Source organism: Plectropomus leopardus, chromosome 12 (genome assembly GCF_026936395.1).
Source record: "Plectropomus leopardus strain MGB_pleo_1.0 chromosome 12, ASM2693639v1, whole genome shotgun sequence".
Lineage (NCBI taxonomy): Eukaryota > Metazoa > Chordata > Actinopteri > Perciformes > Serranidae > Plectropomus > Plectropomus leopardus.
The window spans coordinates 3387813-3411404 of NC_142187.1; the positions used below are offsets into that span (position 1 = coordinate 3387813).

At 38.4% G+C, this 23592-nt stretch overlaps 1 protein-coding gene and 1 long non-coding RNA gene across 3 annotated transcripts in view; one reads left to right on the forward strand and one right to left on the reverse strand.

Annotated features, from left to right (window-relative positions):
* Window positions 1-5122: 5122 nt before the first annotated feature.
* Window positions 5123-9621, reverse strand: LOC148187903 (uncharacterized). Its single transcript, XR_015778095.1, has 3 exons — window positions 9503-9621; window positions 5628-5768; window positions 5123-5471 (listed from the first exon to the last, which is right to left on the reverse strand). It is a non-coding gene; the product is annotated as an uncharacterized LOC148187903 (long non-coding RNA).
* The window catches only part of LOC121951855 (sickle tail protein homolog), a 117594-nt gene continuing 102669 nt past the window's right edge, over window positions 8668-23592 (forward strand). The window contains exon 1 of one of the 2 annotated variants that reach the window (XM_088085019.1): window positions 8668-9819. In XM_088085019.1, the coding sequence (XP_087941145.1) occupies window positions 9546-9819 (274 nt within the window). In that variant the 5' untranslated portion in view covers window positions 8668-9545. The remainder of the gene's footprint in view (window positions 9820-23592) is intronic. The other variant, XM_042498341.2, reaches the window with a different exon arrangement.

The following is a 23592-nucleotide window of genomic DNA, read 5'->3' on the forward strand; positions in this document are numbered from 1 at the left end:
GATTCTATAAACCCTTTTAAAAAGATAAGAAAAATGTAAAAAAAAAAAAATAAAATAAAAAAAACACCCCTTCCTCCATTTATAATTATCATAAATGTACTTTATGTTGTTTTTTTTCCCTTTATTTTATTTTTTTTAACTTTCTTGGCTCATTTCTTCATGAGTTACTCCTTGCCCTTTCTTAATGTTTTTGAAAGAACTTTATGACAGTTTGCTCACTCATGTTTCAAAGGTTTAAAGTGAATAAACATATTTTTAAACTAATTTAATAGAATTATTATTATTTTTAAGCCCCTCTTTTCATGGCGTCCTTTTTTTTATTTATTTATTTTTTTTCATTTAATTTTTTGCACTTTTAACAGTTTTTGGGTGCTATTTTTGGCACATTTCTTAAGTCACTTCTTGCTCCTTTACAATATAACATAACATTTTACCAATGTTTTTGGAAGAGCTTCATCATCAGCTGCTGCGCTGCGTTATTATGCATCTGAGCAGCAACATCTGTTCAAGTCCAACATATTTTGATTCATTTCTCCGGTCATAATTACCAGTAGAAATATTTCCTTTTGCACATACGAAGGTCTAACAGCGTGATCTAATATCAAGGAAGCGTCCACACCGAATACGTTACATTAAATATACACATAAACAAACCTAAACCTAAGATATCACCCGTGCGCACGAGATCATACTGGAGATGAAATCACATAAAAGACAACTTGTTGTCTACGTGCAGATGTGCTGTGCAGACACACTCAGTTTCAGGGTTCAGGTCATTGATTAATGCACGTTAATGAGTCGGCTGAGTGCTGATAAAGGGCAGCCTAACTGGCGCATCATTGATTTAAACGTCAATTTAAAACAATGAAAACAAAAAATGCCTAAGTGAAATAAGCTGCTGATTTGTGTGCTGCCAGAACATTTTTTTTAAATTAAAATATCCAAACACTTCTTTGTTAGTTTTATCACACACAATTAGACAGCGCATTAAAGCAGACCTACATTTCATCATGTGATGGTGTTCTATGATATCAATAGATCTATTTAGGGACTCTGCAGAATGCGCACTGAGAATAAATAAAGACGCATGGGGAGGTGCGACATATATATATATATATATATATATATATATATATATATATATGACACAACGCAAATGAAGAATATCCGTGACCCTCGGGGAGCTCCGTTGTCTCGCCACTCGATGAAAGACTTCCGTGTACGATATACCGATGTATCTCGCTCTGGGCTCCTCCAGAAGCCTCCTCTCTCCTCCATCCTCGCCTCCTCCAAGTGCATTTGTGTAGCTGCAAATCCTTCAAGATGGGGAAGGGGAAACAATTTCTGGGTGACCGGTGGAGGTAGGAAGGGAGGATAACTTGCTTCCAGGTTCTCCCCTCTCCCTTTCTGACCTCCCATCCTCAAACCGTCCACTAGATGAACTAAGACTTTCTTGCCAGTGCTGGTAACTTGAAGTCCCCTCCCACCATCACAGCTGTTCTCACTTTGCAGATCAGCCCTGCAGCACACACTGGGCCCTTTTTCTTCCCAGTTTGTTAGTTTGTCATAGTTGCAGTGCAGCTCATGTCATGCTTTTAAACCCTGTTACCCTGTCATTTTGAGTTCACACCTGCCTGCGCTTTTTCTGTCTCAGTCTTGTTCTCTGTCACTTGTGTTTGGACTTGCTATATGTACTTTTTTTTTAATTAAGAAATTTAACCATCCCTATCTGCTCTGATTGTCTGCATTTCAGTTCTCTGCTGTTCAAATTCACACCTCTAATACAAACACTAGGCGGGTTTCCATTACAGATTTGCACAAAAATATCTTAAAATTATAATAATTATATTATAATACAAAATATCTTCTGTTTTGGCATAAAGCCCACCACTGTGTGATTTATTGTCCACACTAATGTTAACTTCACTTCACTATCAGCCTCTGATAAAATGCAGCTCACCGCCACAAGCTTCTCATTGCATCCTGGAGTTTGGACAAAGTCCCAGAAAGAGCAAATCCGTCTCTTGGAAGGGCAGTAGAACTGGTGACACAAAGCTAACTGAGAGAGGAAAGTCGCCACATAACAGTTCAAACTTTGTAGAAGTTACTGCAGTGACGCTGCAGCGGTAAAAGAGGGGACTGCACTTGATAAGTGCAGACACTAGATGGCAGCAGACTGACTGAATCCTGGTGACAGGATTTTACTCTGTGCCTCTTTTTTGAATAGGAGCAGGATTAGATCATGTGAAAATACCTAGCTGCTTCTCATGTTATTTGGGTTTTTTTCTTTAAAATGACACAAACACAATTGTTTTAGTAAAAGTATTTAACCCTTAGGGACTGTTTTGGACATTTCACACACTTTTCACTCTTCTTTTTTTTGATAATTTTGGCTGTGTTCATACATATGGCATAAATACAAAATAAAATAAAATACACTGTGGAAATTTAATTATTACATTCATATTGTTAAGTGAAAAAATGTGCCATTTAAACCCATTCAAACTGCAATTTTTGATCCCACAGCCATCAAAGCATAAAAACATGCATTGTATTATTTCTGGGTGTCATTTTTGGGCTTTTGTGGCAGAATGTGTCATTTCTACTATTTTCCACATGATGATATCATTTTTTTTTTTTTACCATATTGGCAAATGGAGAAAATACATTTGCAGATCACAGATCCCCAGGCTGCGACAATAAAAGGAAAAAAAAAAAAATTGCATATGGGGGGGTCTTTTGTGGGTTTTTCTTTTCATCTAAAAACATAATGGCATCATGACAAAAACCTGTAAATGAATGAATATTTGATATTGATGATAAGGACTGATTTTGGTTAAAAAATATAAATGCAATAAAAATAGAGTCATAAGTCATAATAAAAGAGTCAAAGTCATAATAATCAATCATTCAATCAAACACATTCATTATTATTGTGTAATATGTTTTTATAGCCTGATTTTAAAAATGATATGTTGTGTGCAGAGCAGTATGAATGTGAATATTTGATACTGCACAAAAATGTATGTAATGTATGTATAAAAATCAGTGCTGCTGCTAATCATTGACATATCCCAGGCTGTGCTAATAAAAAAACTACTTTGCATGTAGTATATAGAAAATATATTTTTCTTCTTTTTTTTAAAATCTAAAAACATAGTGGCACCATGACAAGAACGTGGCAATGAAAGGGTTAAAATTCTGAAAATTAATGAATATTTGATGTTTATAATTAGGACTGATGTTGGTTAACAAAATAATTCAATGAAAGTAGAAAATAATATTAATGTCTATTTTTATTTTCTTTTTTTTTTTAACTTAATTTTAAAATTTTGCTACCTAGCAGGAAATGTCTGCCAATAGGTCCGTTAGTTTGCTTGTTCATTTACTCTTTATTAAAACACATCTAGTTCTGCCTGCACAGTTCCTATTTTGTGCATATCTACAAACTGTACAATAGTCTTGCTATAAGGAGGGTTTGTTAGAGAGGTTGTTAGAGACAGTAAACTGTTGGTGTGTTTGTGTTTAGCATCTTTGTCAGACTTCGTCTCAAATTCAGAGCCTATTATCAGAGTTATGTTAAGCCCCCCCCCCCCAGTAGGAGTCATTATATTTCTAAAACAACATAAGGAAGCTGAAAGATTAGAGAGGAAGTTGATTTAACATCTCCTGACATTTCTTCTATCTAAAAACAGAGCTTATACTCAGCAAAATGTCACTCTGTGGATAACAAACCAAGAGCTACTAGAACCCATGAAAGATTGGGGCTCAGCAGTCCTTCAGCAGCATGAAAATGTAACTTCTACACAGAGCTTCATTGGAAACAGGCAGATGTTTTTGAAGTGTTGTTTTTACTGATGACATTCCAAATCTCTCACAACACAGCAATTATTGTTATTGTTCATTACAGATTCAAAATTATTGTTATACAATGTTTTACTGACAGACTGAAGAACTACTGAACTGTGTAGAGAACCCAGTCTAGTACATTCCTGGTTTGAAAAAGCTATGTTTAAATCAGTTATACTATTGTAAAGAAAAAAAAGTTTACTCAACACTTGAAAACATGTTTTGCACTTTATTTTGCATTTTACAAAGAAAAAAAATGTACAAACTGTAAAAACGTAGCATTGTGTATTGTCTTTACTCTGAATACAACTTTATTTTTATAACAAAGTTATTATTCAGTCAGTTCTTTTGTTATACAATACTGTACTGTCTGCTTGGACAGCTGACCTGTGTTAGCCTACTAAAGTTCTTGTAATCCAAGAACAAGTTTAACTTTGAAGCCTTTGTTTTTTTTTTGTCAACATTGGATTATTTGAACGACAGAACGACAATAGAATAAAAAGCCTACCTCCATGAGCTTTTTTACAACCATGAGAACCGTTATATCTCACACAAAGCAACAAAAAAAAATAAAAATAAAAAACAGGAATCTTGACATTACAGTCGAGAATAATATCTGCAAAGTGCATCTCTAATTTCATTTGCTCTCTCATTGTCCACTTGTGGGTCTTGTCTCACATCCATCCCATTGTTGTCCTCATTTTCCTCCATCACATTGTCTCTATCCAGGAACTTCACAAAAACTGTGTAGGACACAACATGCTGACACAATTTGGCTGACCAGGGAAATGTGGGCATCACATACCTTTAGCAGACATCTCCACCTGCCCTTGTGGCGCCGAAAGGCACACTCTACAGTCAAGTGAGCTTGACTTAGGCGATGGTTGAAACCTATTTGCTCTTGTGTTACTCTAACCTCACGGTAAGGTTTCATCAGCCATGAGAGCAGAGGGTAGGCCGAATCACCTAAAATAACAAGCGGGACATCAATCCCTTCGATGTTTCTATCATTCTAGGTAAAAGTGTGCCACTATTACCTCGCTCATACAGTCCTGAAAGTGCAAAAACACGGGCATCATGGATCCTACCTGGTCGCCCAACATTAATGTCCCAGAAAATTAGTCTGTGGTCCACCACACCTTGCAAAATAATAGAATAAGGCCCCTTTTTCTTATAATAATCCGCTGGCGCAACAGAAGAAGCTCTGATGTTAATGTGTGTTCTACCTGGGGAAATCTCCATTTATCACGAAAGCCTTGTGCTATTAATCTGAACTCAGCAGCAGAGGGTGTTTTGATGTACTGTGGCTTTAATACTGCATTTATGATCGTGACAACTTCTTGAGTGATGACACAACATGTGAACAAGCCAAGGCCAAAAAGGTGTAACAGACAGCGGTATTCTAAATTTGTTGCCAGTCTCCAGACGCAAATTGTCACTTGAACCTCAACAGGCACTGGCTTTCTGTATCTGGTATTTTGTCAGGTCAACCAGGGCTGGAGGGCATTAGACAATTGTGAGAAAGTGCCTTTTCGCATCCTGAAGTTCAGAAGCCACTCTTGGTCAGTCCAAGTGCTGGAGATGTGTGGCCACCAAGATGTAGTGCGTGGATATACCCATATCTACTTGTAGTGAAGGCAAAGAGATGGAAGATGTTATCCCAATATGTCATTATTGTCTTGTATTGGTTTAATGTCTCCTTCCGGCGCATAAGACCTATACACAGACATGGTATGCACAATTTTCTGATTAGATAACAATAATCTAATGAAGCTTACCTGATGCACCGTCTGTAGTGTCGTGTGAGTGCGTGATGTGCAGAAAGTGCGCCCATCAGAGCCCATCTTCATCGGCGATTACTTGAGGCGGCACGTCTTCTCCTCAGTTGATGGAGTAGAAGATTGTTTTCGATGCACAGTCTGGATTCGCGGTAGAATTGGATATTTTCTTCAGTTACGTAACATTGGTATAGTAACCACAGAAATGTGCAAAAACAAATTTGCCACACATGCTGTTGGTGCTCCATTATTGCTGTTTTTTACCGGCGTTTTTCCTTCTGGGATATCTGACCAATGAGAGAACAGCTGGTCGCACATGGCATTTCCAATTTTGTACCGCTACAGACTGTTGCCTTGTGAACACAAACGACCCAAATGAAATATGCAGCAATTGTCTTAATTTAGCCTCTGAACAAAGCAAATAGGCCACATGTATGAATACAGCCTTAATGACACACCATAGAAAAACACTAGGTCCTTGCAGATAATGGACACCCAGCAGAGTCAGTAGCACAAACACAGCTAGGTAGTCCGCCATTGTTGTTATTGTTTTCCTCCTACACGTGCATGGCTTTGTCTGAAACTTAATTTGCATCGGCAAAGTGTAGCCATGATGCCACTGTTCTCACATTATACGTACATATGTAATACATATAGTAATATTGCACATAACTGTGGTTTCTTCACATTCAAATAATATCAAAACCTAACCCAACTAATATAATTTTACAATACATGACAGTTACTGTATCAATAACAGCAAAATAAATTTTGAATTGAGATCAATGATTGTTTCACTAACTCAGGAGAGACGCACCAGACTGACATTTCTCCATTATTTGTTTAGATGCAGCTGTGTCACTACAATGAGAAAAATCAAAGAATTTCTGCACAAATGTGCTCTGGTTCTTGAGACGGTTATGTTTAGGAATCTTGGAACCTTGGTTCTATGTAGCCAACCATGTTTTTACCAGATTTGTGCAGAACCATTTTAATCAATGTCATCACCAGAAGGTGTTTCACAATGCAAACCAGAAGTAAACAGTAGTAACAAAATGGCAGATTACACTGATTATCTGAAAACTTTAGTTAATAATAATAATAATAATACACAGGGTTTATGTCACGCCTTTCAAGGACTCTGGGTCGCTTTCCAAAAAAAAAAGGGTTGGGTGGCTAGTAGTAGGCAGAGGTGAAGAGATGGGTTTTGAGGGAGGAGGCTCTTGGAGGAGAGGGAAGTGAGGATACACGATGGCAGCCTTCACGGAAGTCTTTTACCGACCAACATACCCCCATGACCGGGTAACAGTTAATGATTGGACGCGCGCAGCACTGCAGCTACAGCTGATCAGACTGATCCGACACATCGCAACATCACTGCATCACTCCCAAGTTTTATACGTTATGTTTCCTGATTCTTTTTCTTTCTGTCATGATCTGTTATTTCCCTCCTTAACTTTAATTATAACACCAATCGTCATTTCCATGCAGTCACATGTGAGGCTCACTCCTGAGTGTCAGGTTTGATGAGTTACAGAATTTAAATTTTCCCTGAATTATTTGGTCCAATAAATAATTTTCAATGTTAAAAAGACAGCATGATCATATTCTGGGTTATTAAACCAACAAGTTATTAAACTAACAAATTTAAGATCAGAATATCAATAGAGACAGATGCAAATATTGAATAAATCATATAACCGTATATATATATATATATATATATATTTATAAGCCTACATTCTGCGTGTGAAGACACAAACTCCATTAGAAGTTTGTACATGTGTTAATAAAGCCGACAGACAGCTGATCCACCTGCCACCGTCATCAGAAACAGACGTCGCTTAACGTGACGTTCCAGAGCAAAGGACATCACGTTTGTCTAAAGACATGTCTCTCTCTTCATATCTTCTCCTCGGCTCCTCCGCTTGCATCTCCTGTGGGTGGGACTAAGACGCAAGGAAGAGACCCGAGTGAGGTAAACATGGATGAAGAAATGGGATGTACCCTGAGTCACGGAGCTGTTGGGGGAGGGAGTTCCAAAGCCTGGGAGCAGCCCTGGAGAAGACTCTGTCCCCAAAAGTGTTTAAGATAGATATATGGGTGGAGAGAAGATTGGCAGAGGCTGATCTGAGGGGTCATGAGGGTTGGTAAGGGGAGAGGAGGCTGTTACTGCAGATATTAGTTTTAACCCCCCAAAAAACTAGCATGAACAAACTATTAGTGAGTCTTTTTCTTTTTCTGCTGATTTCTTACTTGACTTCTTCATTGTTGGCTTCTACATTTTTCTATATATTTTCAACATGTAGAATATGCAACATGCTCTCATCCCAAGTTGTCACATGTTGCTGCTTTGCAGTAGACTTCTTCATCTGCTCTTTACAGGGATGCTGCTACTGTGATGTCAATGTAAGCACATGGTGGGATTACGCTGCATGTTATGTTTAAGCAACAAAAGCACATAGCAGCCAATGTCGGTACATCAACAATTCACATGCTGGCATGGATAGTTAGGATTTGGCAATGAGGGTGTGGGTTAGGATTAGGGGAAGGAGGCACATGGTAAGGTGTCAAAAAAACCCCCACTACATTCAGACGGGAAGCAAACGATGGACTTTCACATAAAAGTCCAGGGTTTGTTGGACCCACCTACTGCCCCTCCCGCCTACCCTATAGGCACCCTTGTGCTCTTTATGTTTTGCAGCGTAACTGAAAGCATTTCAACCTGATGCCACTCTGTGGCATATCATTTGGACGTGACAGGTTCTGTCTGGCTGCATTCTCAAGTGACGCTTATCAGGCTGCCTTGGCAGGTGCCGTCAGTTTTCTCTGGCTGCCTTCTCAGATAATGCCGTCCAGGGGTGGATCATGGGGATGCAAACAGTGGCTTTTGGTGTTGGGAATGTATGCTGAAAACATCGTCAAAGTGTCGCCGTTTGACAATTTATGAATGAGAATGGCCTTGAATATGACACGCCCACTGATGTCACCATAACCGCCTCATGCGGTAGTGAGACCTGCAACACTGAGATCACCTACTGGAAACTGAAAGCTTTTGGTGTTTTAGTAAAAGTGACACGCATGGAATCAGGAAAAACTGCTAAAATTGCTAATGCGAGTATTGAGACATCAAGACGGATTAGCATGGTGTATAGTGACAATGCCATCATGTGAGCAGTATTTTCATGTTGATGCAGTTTATTCAAGAGAGTTGGAAGGAACAGAGAGCAGAGAGGGAAATTAAAGAGGAAAAGATGGATTTCAAAGTGGAAAGAAGGAGCGAGAGATGAGAGAGAGGAGGAGGTGGCAGGGAGAGAGAGCGTGTGTCGAGCTCTCCCGGAGGAGTTTAGGCGCACAGAGGGTGCTTGCTGCTGACAGAGAGACAGTGGGAGGAAGACAGGGAATAATACACGGTGAACTGGCTTTACGCTCAGTGAACAGCCACTCGGTTGCACACTTATCACTGCTGTGAGCATAGGGCTGGTCCAGAGGTACAGAGATATGACAGTCTAGAGAGGGACGAAGAAGACAGACAAAAGAAGACTGAAGGTAGAAGCGATTGACTCAAAGCTGCAACACACCATCAGAAACACTTCAGGAGAACATCGAGACATTGAGAGAGACAGAAGAAGACAACTGCATGGGCAAAAACTCTTAAGAACTGAAAGGAAGACAACAATTGGATGAGAAAACCTTGCAGGCACAAAATCCTTCTTCAGCAGTCCTCCTCTATGCATGAAAGCAAGAAATAAGAGACAGAAGAGAAGCAGGCAAGAAACAAGTGGGACAGACAGTAAAGCAGCAGGAGGAGAAACAAGAAGAATCACCCAGAGGTAAAGGAAGAAGGCAAGAGCAACTTGGGAACGAGGACTAACCCTGGAGTATCTATCCAGCGCTCTGCTCAGCCCCGCAGGGAAGATGTCCAAGTCCTCCTCGCGGCTGGTTCGACCCGGATCGGCGGGGTCTAAGAGCCCCAGCTTGAGGAAGGAGGCACAGAGTAATCGCTCATGCATGCTGCGGATCGGAGAGAGGCTGATGAGGGCAGGCAGTGAGGGCAACCTGGTCCAGAGACCCATCGCAGCCCAGAGCCAGGCTTCCTCGGCTGGAATAGGGCAAGGGACGAATGGACAGACACAACCTCTAGCACTTGAGGACAAACCCACTGAGCATACAGGAAATAGCTCAAGCAAAGGTAAGGTGCATCTCTGAGCTCTGCAAATAATACTTAACCAAACACGATGCTCTAATAGTGTATAACGTAACAGGACGGACTTTGGTGGCTTTTCTGCAACTTTATTTCTAAAAAATAAGTCTGCAGCCTGGATATAGCCTATATTTATCTGTTTTATCAGATTCTGTACCTGGGTTAACACTGATACACCGTATCTGTATCATCTTTATCCCATTCAAAGAGCTTCCTACAGTATTTTAGTGACTTTTAGTTTCCTGAAGTGCTTGGTGTTATATAAAGAGAACACATAAATCAGTATCACTTGTTTCAGAAAATTTGAACAGTACCGCTCAATTCCCAGCAAGATGAATTAAATGCAGTTTTCCTTCAAAAGAGGAATGCTCCAGTAATGTCTCACAAATACTGACAAAAGCCCTCTTCGCACAGGACCGGTATTACCCAGGGACCTCATGTGACTGAGACGTGACTCCCCCGAGGTTTGCGTTTTGTGCGGTGCATTTGCACAGGATAAGCAACGCTGGTATTTTATTCTTATATACTGACATTATCTCCTGGATAAGATGCGCACAGTCATTTGTAACTCAGCACTACACAACACAAACACTACACAGCACTACTAGCAGTGATGTTTAGTGATAACCTCCTTTTTTTCTTTTTAATATGCGTTAATGAAACTGACACATTGTCAATATCCATTTCCTCATCCTTCAAGATTTTGCTCTTCTGATTGATCTGAGCTTGCTTCTTCTGCCAATGGGTCTTTCTGCTGTGTAGCAAGATGAACCTCTTGCACCCAAAATGCTTTCACAACTTCAATTTATACTTGCAAATGCAACCTCCAGAATTCTTGACCTGGTAATAGCCTCAGAAGCTGTTTATACGGCAATTGTGTTTGCATGAAATGTTGAACTTATGTTCAGGTTTGGCCTTTCGTTCATGCAACAATGACATTTTTAGGGGCCTGAAAATGCAAACCTTTGAATCTGTCACCGTGTAAACTGGCAATGTGCAGATCCTGTGAGAACGGTGACGTCACAGCCGTACTTCGAGCGTGCCTTTGGTTTTCTTCTATGGTGTATCATTACAAAGTTACACCACCAACTACTGGCCTGTCATGTGGACTACAGTGTTTTCAGTTTTTTTGCGGATCCTTGTGAAGTCTCGTAATGTTATGTCTACATCTGTCTTCCTTTTGCCTGGTGATTCAGTTGGTGGGTGTGGTTCGATAGGGAGAAAATAATTCCTAAATGAAACAGCTCCCAACAAGCTCTGTGGAATTTCTTAAGTAACTAGGTCATAATTTCTGGGAAGAGACATTGCTGCTGAGTTTTGTCAAATGTGTTTTTTGGTGTTTTGAGCATAATAAGCTGAATGCCATCTAGCTTTATTATATCGGAGAGAAGTCAGACATCTATACAGCTGATGTCTTCACCACTGGGGAACTCACATTAAACAGTCTAGATATAGCAGTAGTACTACAGGTAAAAGGACAAATATGCATTTTTGATCTTAGGGTGAACTGACCCTTTCTCACTTTATTTTATTCAGATGTAGGCTAATTGACAGTTTTAGTAGATTTGTAGCAATTTTGCCACTGATTTAGTGACACATATTTTGCAGAGTGGGATATATTGTTGCTGTGAAACCTTCCTCGTATCTCTGACATGGAATTAAAACTTAGAGACTGACATTAATGTTTTGTTGTTTCTCACAGCTAAAGTCTGTATGATATGATGTGAACACAGCATAAGGAGCAGAGGAAGTGTGAAATGCATGTGACATTTCGAATAATGGGTTTGGCTTGCATTTACACATTGTCTATTCATGCTGTCTGCCTTGCAGTATTTTATTTCAGGCATAAACTTAAGATACAAATGCTCAAATTAGGGAGACAAATATGTCTCATGTGTTTCACTTCAATACATGCATATTCCAGACTGAAGTCGGAAAAGCAGAGAATGATTTCATGTGTGACCTCGCTGCTGCTGCTCCAAGGCTCGATGAGTTGCTGTCATGGTGTCAGAGCTCATGCATGAACTGTGATCCATCACCGTGTTAGTGTGTCAGTCCAGCACTAAGAAAACACCGCTGCCCTGCCATTCACTGCTACTTTGCCTCTCCATGGTCAACTCACAACCTTTGATCGGGGCGTTTAAAAAAAGTCCTATTACATTACGCTATTGTACATATGTATATGCAATAATACATATGTGTCCTCACATATAGAGCCTACCTGGGGACGGATATTACAAGTTGATTTTATCCTATCACATGTTCTGTATGTTAGTTGCAGTGTGTATGTCATTGGACAAGTGATAAGAAATGTCAGCACAGAATATAATTTTATATAATCAACAAATACTCAGTATATTTACATGATGTTAGAAAGAGTTGAATTATTGTGGTAGTCCGACTAAAACTAAAACTATACATGTAAATAAGTGTACATGTAATAAGTGCTCATAAATATCTTACAAGCCAATAATAAATGTGTTTTGCTATAATTAACACTTATTAAGTCTTATGTAATAAACATCTTATTATCATTGATAAGTGGTCTTTAAATTGTTAAACAATGTTACCTTACTAAATCCCTTTTTTTAAAAATTAGATTCTATAATTCTAACATTTATTTGGAATTATAAATCCCATAGGATCAGGAAGGGACATGCAAACCTAAAACAAGCGGTGGGCTGGCCCTTTCGGACTTTATGCAGTATTGCTGGGCGGCAACTATTCGGTGCATCTCCTACTGGCTAGATGAGACGGTTTTGCTTGCCAGCTGGCTGGACATGGAGCGGGAGGATCTTGATGTCTCCCACTCATCTCCAAAAATCATACTATAACTATAATCCAACTATTCATAGTACTATTCAGATATGGAGACAAATATCAAAACATTTTAAGCTTAGAGCTCTATCCTTTACACTTCTCCTGTTGGCAAATCCATCCTTTGCTCCTTCCATTATGGATGGAGCCTTTGATCAAATAATGCGGACTGTACTGTGTTGGGGATTTATATATTCGGGGCATCATTTAAGCAACTCCAGGAGAAATATGGACTGCCAAAGAACAACTTTTTTAGATACCTCCAGATCAGACAATATGTGAAGACTCACCTGGACAATTTACAGTACAAATACAGTACCCGACAAATTAGACCAGTGTCTCAAAGACTGCATAGCAGAGGGAAATGCAATTTCATTTATATACGATCTTTTGCAGGAACATGGACAAGTGAATATGGAGGGTATTTAGTGGGAATGGGAAATAGACCTAGGGAGGGAAATAGCAAAGGACATTTGGGAGAAGGGCCTAAAATATGTGAATAGATGTTCCCTTAATTCTAGACACTGTATGATCCAGTTTAAAACTTTACACAGATTACATTATTCAAAGGCAAAACTACATAAAATCTTCCCAGAAACGTCACCGATTTGTGAAAAAATGTAACCACATACATTACATAGTTATGTACTATGTCCCAAACTGGGCTGCATTTTTTTTTTTCATTTTACTCAGAGGTTTTTAAGGTTGAAATAAGCTCAGATCCACTTTTAGTTATATTGGGTGCATCAGAAAACTGTAAAAACCTAAGGAGTGCACAGCACCACCTCCTGTCCTACGGCCTCCTCTGCCCCGTTCTTCTGCTCTGGAAAAAGAAAGACATACCAACTTTTAAAGCCTGGATAACAACACTGACTAAACCCTCCATTTGGAAAGGATTCAACATATCCTCAATGACAGATTAGGAGAATTTGAAAGGTTTTGGAAACCTGTGATCTCATATTTAGAGAAGGTGGATGGTTAAGATGCAATGTTTATACATAGCTTCTATCAGACCTAAGTAGCACTACATCTGGGTTGGGGTTGGGGTTGAGAGGGAGGCTCTATGCTATATGTTATTTGTTGTGCTGTTTTTATGTTTGTTTGTTTTTGTTTTATTTTTCTATAGTAGGATTTCAAAATGAGGCAATATGCCCATTATATGGAAACATGTATTAATGCTGTATGGATGCTTCACAATAAAGATATTTGAAACGAAATTGTTAAACAATGTCTCATTAGTGCAAGTGGTCTTGCAAGTGGTTTAACTATTAATTAACGGTTATTACTTATTATTATTAAGACCTTAATATAAAGTGTTGCCAAACTTTTTTTTTTTTTTTTTGGTACCATGCTGTAAATATGTTTATTTCTGCTGTAAAGTTGGGCATTTTAACATGGGGTTGTATCAGGATTGGCTCGCTCTTGGAGCCATCTTTGCTTGGAGCCTTTGGAGACCTTGCTTTTTGTCCGATATACTGTTATATATACTATTTTTTTAACTCTTAAATGCCGACATGTGCTGTACACATACATGTACATACTGTACAAACATTGCATTAGGTAAAACAATAGTGTTAATGGCTCCTATTTCCCAGATGCTCCACAGAAAAATTTAGGAGATCTCTTTCCTGCAGCAGTCAGATTTTTTAATAAGGACTGCTGACTAAAACTGCTGTACTGTATCTGACTGTTCAGTCTGTTTTGATTTTACTGTCACTGTTATGATATTGTAGTTATTGTCACTGTAGTATCGTATTTGTTGCTTGTATTTGTATTGATTGCTGTAGCAAAATTGCATATTGCCAAGGGTGGCATAGCTAATTTTGCACATTGCTTAAGTGCACATCCTTAACAGTATCTCATTTTAATTTTTATTATTATTTTTTAGAATCATTTTCTTTTTCTTTCATTTTCGGAGGCAGAGGTAGCATTTTACTATTGTTGTTGTGGTGGACTATTGCGCTTCCTCTGTGACGATACCCTTTTGCTATATTTATTGTTGTATGTTGTACTTGTTTAAATTAGGCATTGATGAGGCAAGAGGCGTAACAACAGACATTGCACCAAATGTATAGGTTTTGTTTGTACCATACAAATCTATGCTGTTTAATAACTATATATCGGCACAACATAAGAGCTTTATCTCTTTTCAAGGTCATGTGCTATCTAACGGAGGAAGCACTGAGAGATATACAGTAGCAGCTCAGGCTTTACCTCGTTGTTATTCACAGAAAATAATCCTGTTCTCCTTGATGCAGTCAGCTAATATAGCTTTTTACAAACAAGCTTCGGTGAGTCATTAGAGCCTAAAGCAGTTTGTGTGTATGTGTGTGTGTGTGTGTGTGTGTGTGTGTGTGTGTGTGTGTGTTTGGTTTGTGCACAAATAGACTATTATTCTCTTTCTGAGGACATTTCTGTAACACTTTATAATGAGGCTACATGTCAAAATCATATGTTAATGCGTTACTACATGTACGACTCAGAGTGAATTATTGCTTGAATTAATTCATGTTATGAGGGTCGACGCTAATATGGAGTAAGTGACTATATTAGATGATGGTGACTTCATGCTAAGTGGATCAGATTTAGCACATACATGCCATAATCGTGCATCCTTGAGTAAGGTCATGGTGTGATATAAATACAGTATGCTCAACTAATAAAGCCTTAATTTCAAAGAGGCATATATTTTACTCCTTCTGTACTTCTGTACCGTAAAGTACGGTGCCAAATAAAGTAGAAAGCAGCAAGAAGAAGGTTATAAAGGGTTTTCTTATTCTTTTTTAATGATTAGTGCTGTATTTCAAGCAAAATATCCTTAAAGGGTAGCATCAATATTTCCCAAGCTGGATTTGCTTTTCCATGTTTTTGCACAGTTTGCAATAGTTTCGTATTTCATAGAGCAAGACGTGAAAGTCTCATCTGGTGTAAACCATAGACCTTATTTCAGAAAACTCACCGACTTTCAAATGTGGGAACCAGAGTGAGGAAATGGTAATTAATTTCTGGGTTTTAGGACTCACTCCAGGAGTACTCTATAGGGCTGTGCCCCACTTTTCTGTGGTCTAGCCCAAAACAAACATGAGCATTTAAGTCACCACCTAAACTGAACCAGGGAGCAGTGCCGTAAATTCCAATAGGCTGACAAAATACCAAGTACCTACCATAGTTATGCTTGCACAGTCCAGTGGGATGGACAATTGTAACTGCCATTTCTAATGCTTTAACTTTTTTTTTTTATCCAAATAATCCATCTGGTGAAAAATTGGCTTGACCAGCCTAAAATGGTTAAGCTGGCTGACCAGTTTAAGGTATGGTTCTGAATATTTTTGATATTCAGAAACATTGAGGTCACTGTACAATTGAAACCAAATCACTGTCCTTGAGTTTAAGAAATAATAGTGTCATGAGGGGGAAGTATGAAAAGCAAAGGGTATAAATCAGTTAAGTCCTCTGTAATGGGATGTGCATGAAGATATATGTGCACAGCTTGACAGGCCTGTCACACCAGCATGTCTGGCTGGTGGCCCAACCAACTAAACCATCAAAGACCAGCAAGAACTGGGTCAGGACCATCTAAAACCAACTAAAACCATCTACCAGCATAAGCTGGTTTTTAGCAGGTTTGTTTTCAGCAAGGAAGTGGCACAGAAAATATAGTTCACATGAACTGGAAACTTTGTTGCTTGTTTTGCATATAAACGTAGATGCCACAGATACAGCACTGCATCATCAGATCTGAGCACTGATATTGGTTAGTATTGGTTAACAACAAAAAAGTAATTTTCCTGAGGACATTGAAAGCTCAATGAGATAAGCTGTTACTCTCCTGCAATAGAATAAATCTGCAGGTTGTTGAGAGTTACATTACAGTGACATAAAACCTTGTGTGGCTCAACAGTCCATATACACTGCAGTTCCAGAGTCCAGCTTCACCATCAACCCTCCTCCATTTCCACTGCCCAAGGATGAAGATCAGTGGTATGAATGAGCGGGCCGTTGGCATCACAGTGATGAAGGCTGAAGAATTCTTTTGCCAAGTCAAAAACTATCTGTGCTCCAGTCAGCTTACGCTACTGTGTTCTGGGAAAACGAGACCTCATTATTTTCATCCAGAGCATGCCACTGTTTGGCAGTGAGGGGCGGGCAGGAGGGATGGGGGAAGGGCATGAGAAGAATGAAAAGTTGTCAGTCTTATTGCATTTGCTTGTTTGCTGGTAGAAGTCGATGGCAAAGGTTACTCAACGTTCCATAAAGAGTCATGCAAGTGAAATACATAAAGCTTTCATTGTAACTTTTGTCATCCAGGAGATTAATTTGCTCCTTTTGTAGACATTGACACACATTAACATGAATTATCTGAAGACTAACTCCAAAAATGTGGTCTAATGGCATGTTGGCACCTAATGCGATTAAAATTTCCACGTTGTGTTACTTGCACATGTATGGCCACTGGAGTATTTTTAGGGCATTTTGCAACTTGTTGAAAATTTACCCTCAACAGCTGTGCTTCTGCTACCAAGGAGAGGCAGCTAACGACTAAATTGGCTTTCAGTGAAATCCAACAGAAAGCTGGATGTAAACACGCAGGCTCCATGCCCTGAAGTAGAGTGAACCAAGATGCTAACTATTATTTATCAGACTGTCACGGCGGCGCATAACACGCCCTCCTTTGTTTACTTTTCACAATAAAAGACCAACTTATTACTCAGAGCATTTTATTAAGGAGCAGCTCAACAAAAATAGCTCACTCAATACAAAGGTATATTTTCAGAGCTTGTCATGTAAAGTTAAAGCATTGTTCATTAATCTCTGAGCCCTCCAAATGCTCATTTGTTCTGTCTCTGTACTGACGCTGAGTGTAGCTTTGTGTGTCCACCGACAGCAAAAAATTTTGTCCTTTATTACTGAACCTCAACTACATCTCAACGCTGATAGGCTATAGTGACACAGCATCACACGAATTTCTTGCTCAAGTTGAAAAATTTGCATTACATTCATCACACCGCCTAATGTGAATTCGCATCTTCACATCTTTGCATTGACTTTGTATATAAGCCTTCCATGTGAAACACTCGCGTCACATTCAGTGTGAATACACACTTAGAAGGGGAAGGGTTTGTTAACACCCAGCAGGCACCGGATGTCAATGTGATGTTAGATAGAAATTTAGCTCTAACGTTGGACAGACGTCCTACTGTGGCTGGATATGAAAATCAGGTTGATGTCAAAACGTCAAACATTGGCTCAACATCACCCCCAAACGTTGGATAGATGTATTGTGGTTTGATTCAAAATTAGATATCTGTCAAAAAGCCAATGTTGGTGTGACATTAACCTTCCAACATTCAACAGATGTTGAATTTTGTTTTGACAGAAAAATCGGGTTGACATCAAAACCCAATGTTGGGTTGACACCAGCCATCCAAAACTGGATATATGTTAAATTTTGGTTGGAAATAAAAATTGGGTTGACATCAAAACCCAACGCTGGGTTGACATCAGCCTTCCAACATTGGATAAACATTGGATTTTGGTTGGAAATGAATGGGTTGATGTCGAAGCCCAACGATGGATTGACATCCAACTCAGTATGTGATAGTAACCAGCTCGCACAAGTCCTCTCGAGTATGCCATGCTTTATCTGTTATGTCATCAATATATCATCATCTATGTTTGAACTTACATCTATCCAAGAACTACACATGTAATTGTTGTCAAAGAAATCCTGTTAAAATGGAACAAATGTAATCCAGTAGACTCTACAGAGATGGCTTTAATTCTAATTCTCCATTTACACCTCTGGTTTTAAAGTGCTCAGATTAGAAATCCAGAATGGATCCCTGTTAAGAAGCAACTTCCTCACACCTCCCCCTCATGCTAACAAATAGACCTTCTTATTTCTCATGTATTTCAGAAAAAATAATAGCAGATTAATTATCTTTGCCAAAGGTAAACCTGGAGAGGAACTTGCACTTGATTGTGTATGTCCTTTTGTGTGCGTGTATGTGCCTATATGCAGCTAATCTCACAAACTACTGGACCAATCAGCTGAACATTTTGTGTGCACTTTTATGATTGTAAGCTCAAGGCCCTTCTGTACTTGTGGTGAGTCATAATCATTGAAAAACTTGTTTTATTGACTTTTCAAGTCATGATTACTTAACATGAAATTTTAATTGTAACATGTAATACTTATAGTGGAAACAGACTGTTCCCTCTCTAGCGTTTACAAGTATTATTATTATTATTAGTGCAGCTTTTGTAAGGACAGCCAGATTTCTTCCCATTTTCCTCGTACCCCTTTTCCACCAAACAGCTGTGGTTCTTGGTTGCATTTATGATTTCTAGAACCTTGTTGCTATCTACCAAACCAGCTCTTGTAGAAACACAGGCTGGTTCCTGAGATAGCAATAAGGTTCACAGCCACAAAACTGAGGTCAGAAGTGTTCAAACTATTCTATTCTTTTTTGACTTTTATTTGCAAATGCAAGAAATACATTCCTATCCCAAAGAAAGAAAACGTTTAAATTTAAAACAAATTTTTAAAAAGTTATGTAAAGCTGTATTTTATATCAAGGTAATTTCAATTTTCTTTTTTTTTTCTTTTTTTTTTTGCAATGATTTGTTTTTACAGCTCACATTATTGTACAATTACAGTTCCAAATGTATATCAGTTTCCATTTGTGCATTTGGAAGAAAAAGAAAAATGATAATACTAATAAAAACAAAAAGTGAGAAAAGAAAAAAAAGGAAAAACTACACAAGGATGCCTATCAAATAGTAGTGGTAATAAAAATAAATAAATTATATATATATACACACATACATATACATATATATATATATATATATATATATATATATATACACACATACATATACATATATATAAAAATTAACTTTAAAAAAAGAGGCAGAGCATAATGAAACATACATAAACAGCAAAACAAACACTCAAATAGAAAAAGGAAACTAACTTAACAGACATTGAAGGGTGCAGACTGTATATAAACTCACAAACGGATCAGAAATGATCAGAGTTAAGAAAGAAAAAAAGCCCTGTGTACAGCAATCAGCTTCACTGATTTTACATTGCTGACACATGGGGGAGATGTTCTTGTCTTCTGAAATATGTTAAACTGGATATTCCTATGCTTTGTGGATATTAATACAGTCTGAGTCTGTTCTAACAATTGATGCTAATCCTCATCACTAAAAACACCATTGCGCTTTTTTAGATATTTTATCATAATCAGGTAGGTTGTCGTTAATCATACCATACATGTAAGATGTTAGTCTTTTTGTTGTAGTACATGCCCTACTATACAAATATGTTTCACAGTTTTCATATTTTAAAAAGTTTAAACATGTAGGCCTAATTTAAATCTGATGATCTGTAAGAGGTGAATAACCCTATTGCGCTTCATATTGATTGAATTGTTAGTAATTGTAATAGTAATGAGGTACAAGCAGTGTTTATTTAGGTTTTTTGTTTGTTTGTCGACAACTTTTGGATGATTAAGCATGAATCTGGTCACTCAGGAATACTCTTGCTGTAATGACAAATGAACATAACAAGAGCATTAATACAAATAGTCTCTTTTTACAGTCTACAGATATTTGTTTTTAGTCGAATTACAGGCATGAACTAAATATTAATGAGAACACTGCAGTCTTTAAGGATTTCTCACTTGACATTGTTATTGTTGCCTTCTCCATCTCTCTTTCTGATGTTATTATAGTGCAGTTATCACATTGTGCAATTAACATTTCCTTCATAATAGTTAAAGCAAAATACTTTTCTATTGTCAGTGTAACTTTGTATGGAGACAAGTCTTAATAACGTGACTGTTTGAGGGTTTTTTGTCATTCCCAACATGAGTGGCAAAAGTTCCCACACAGAGCTGTGTGTACAGTATTCAGTTCGATTTCTCCTGGTTCGTGGTCGCAGCTTTTTCTGTCCTGTCATACATTCCTGAGCGGGGAGTTGGAGTCCAGCAGTATTGTCCTGTCTTGTCCCTGTGGATTACAGCCCACTGCTGATTAGTTACATTCCCTCTCGTATCATCACATTCCGCCCTTTGACTATAAAGTGAAGTTAATCTCTCCATGCTTTCCACTTCAAAAGCTGGAGGGAAGAGGAAGGGAGGAGGAGAGGAGGGAAGGGAGCGACAGTCCGAGAGGGTGGGGTAGAAAGGCAAACGGTGGGATGGACGATAAATTGAAACACGTGCTTTTACAAACTTGTCATGCAGAAAGCAATGGGCTTAGCAGAGAGAAAAAGAAAATCGGACTTGCTTTCAGTGGTTCCAACACAGCTTTGATTCTAACAGCACTGCCAAGAGGCAACATTCAGTAAACACTGTCAGGAAATGTGAAATAATCCAAATAATTTCATATTAAACATTATCATCCTTCTCTCCTGTATGGAGACAATTTGGGAACTCAGAAAATTATGTGAAAACATGCTTAGTAGTTTAAGTCACTTATTCCCAACCTTTTCGGCTAATGAAGAAGAAACATCTACAGACAATAGACAAATATCAATGAAAAAATTACATCATTCTTTACTAGGAGAGTAATAATCCATCGATCTGGATCAATATATCGATTAAATGAGCAAAAATCACATATCATTAATGCAAAGTAAAAAGATAGGTCCATGTCACCCTCTCTCAAATGAAGGGAGAAGGTAGAGGACAGATTTATTAGTCAAATTAGTCAAAATTACAATTTGTCCTACATCTTTGGAGAGGAGAGATGCACCTCTATTTTGAAATTCTGTGTCACTGGCACACCGCATCAGGCAGATGAGGGCAAGCAGAACAAAGACAGTGAGGATAATGCTATTTACTTTAAAATGATTCATCATCCTGGAAGTATTTTGTTTTCATAGAAACAGACAGCCCTTATGACATATGCAAACATAAGTTGTTTTCTGGTGCTGATAATTTTTTATTTTTTTTAAAAAACAAATTAGTCTATTTGCACTATTAATGATTAATTGACTGTTAATTGATTAGTGTGCTCTACTCCTTTTTTTTAACCCTGGAAACTATCTGCATTTTGTCAGAGTGCATTTTTGCACTCTGACAAAATGAGAGGGAACTGATGACACGTCCTCAAATGTAAAGCAGCAACACGCTCACAGCCAGAGCCAAAGACAACTTTAAAGACAAGGCCCATTGGCCCATTGGTGTGTCCAGTTTTTTTTCTTTTTTACTGGCATGGCCCAAGTGGGGCACTGACTTATGCAGGGGTGGCATGAAGTACAAGCACTGATGAGGGCACACGTGTCAGCATAGCTTTAACTTACCATTTTTGTGTCTACTACCCATAACTTCTTTAACCCTTTGAAGCCTGAGCCAATTGGCTTGATTTCTTTCAAAAACACAGCAGTTGCAGATTATGACCTACAAGAAAATTACCTGAAATTTAGCAGAAAAACAAAAAAGTTAAATGAATAAATAGATGAAACAGTTAATAATTAACCATTTAAACAGTTAATAATAAAATAGGTATTTCTTGTCTAATCTGGGATTCTATGTGTTTCTGCATTTGAATCATAGTTGCTAAATTTTGAGGAAAAGCAATCCAGCTAGTCTTTGTGACAGTGGCGTCAACAATAAGATACCACTTGGAGATGTTAGGTGGGGGTAGAATTGAAAAGTTGAAAACTTATCGATTTCCTCTTTAATAAATGTTAATAACAGATGACAGTTTACCAGTGTTTGTTCTTGCATTCTTTTAATCCTGCCTGTTCTCACGCTAAAAGAACTCCTTAACATGATAAAGTTCACTGCTGATTTGGTGCTAGTCACAAAAGACCTATTGGACTGAGGACTTCCCTCAGAGGTCTGATCTGCAGTCAGTGATTCTAAGAAGAACTGCAGGCTACACCAATGTGTGTACGTGTGTGTTGTTTAACAAGCCGAAATGATATTTCCCATGGCTGTCTTGTCTCTGTCCAGCTGTCGCTGCCAGGCTATGTGCTCTTATCCAAACTCACACACACACACACACGCCAGTTATCAAAGTCACAGTCACCAGGCCTTAACAGGCTGTAACAGCATTTTCACAGTGAACACCAGCAGGAGCACACAGAACTCAACCTGATCTCTCTCCTCTTTCTCTCCTCTCTGCTTCATCTTTTAATGTTTAATTTCTATTTCATAATAATGTGCATGTGCAAATATGCTTTCCACAGGTTCTTAAAGACATTGATATGGTCTTAAAGAAGTAATTCACCGATATAAAGAGGGTACTCACATAAAACGAGTCTATCACTGCAGCAGAAAGAGGCAAAATACTTTTGAAATTAGTGCTGCATGAGCAGAGAAAACAAAGGAAAAATGACTGTGGCATTGGCTTTTGCTCAAAAGGTAGAAAACCTACAACTACCACAATACATCAGACCAATAAACGCTCCCACTGGTCTGTGACATAATAAAACCTTGTCTGTTCGCCACAATGGCTGGATCGTGTATTACAGTTGAACAGTACGCTAAAATACGTTCCTACAATATTTAAAGCAAGAAATATGCAACTCAGTAACAGAATCTTGGTTTATATTTGATCATCGCTGCTTTGTTTTACTTCATTTAGGCCTCCATTTTCACTGTGCAGAAAGCAGTAGGGCCACTTCCTGTTCACAATCTTTCCCCATTTAAGCAAAAAATAAGTTTATGAAAACATTTCAGGCAAGACTAACTGCTTTGTCTCTCAGTGTAGCTTGTACTAATTTTATAAGATTGCTGAAATCTCAGTCTGTAGGAGGCATTAAGCACTGCCTGCAGGGAGAGATAGAGGCTAGATGTGATTTTGCCGAGTGGTAACACTGGGCCCAAGTATTACCACAAGGTACTGATGGTAAAGGTAAACTGACTTCTTTTATTTAGTGCTTTTCTAGTTTTAGTGGCCCATTAAAGTGCTTAACAACAT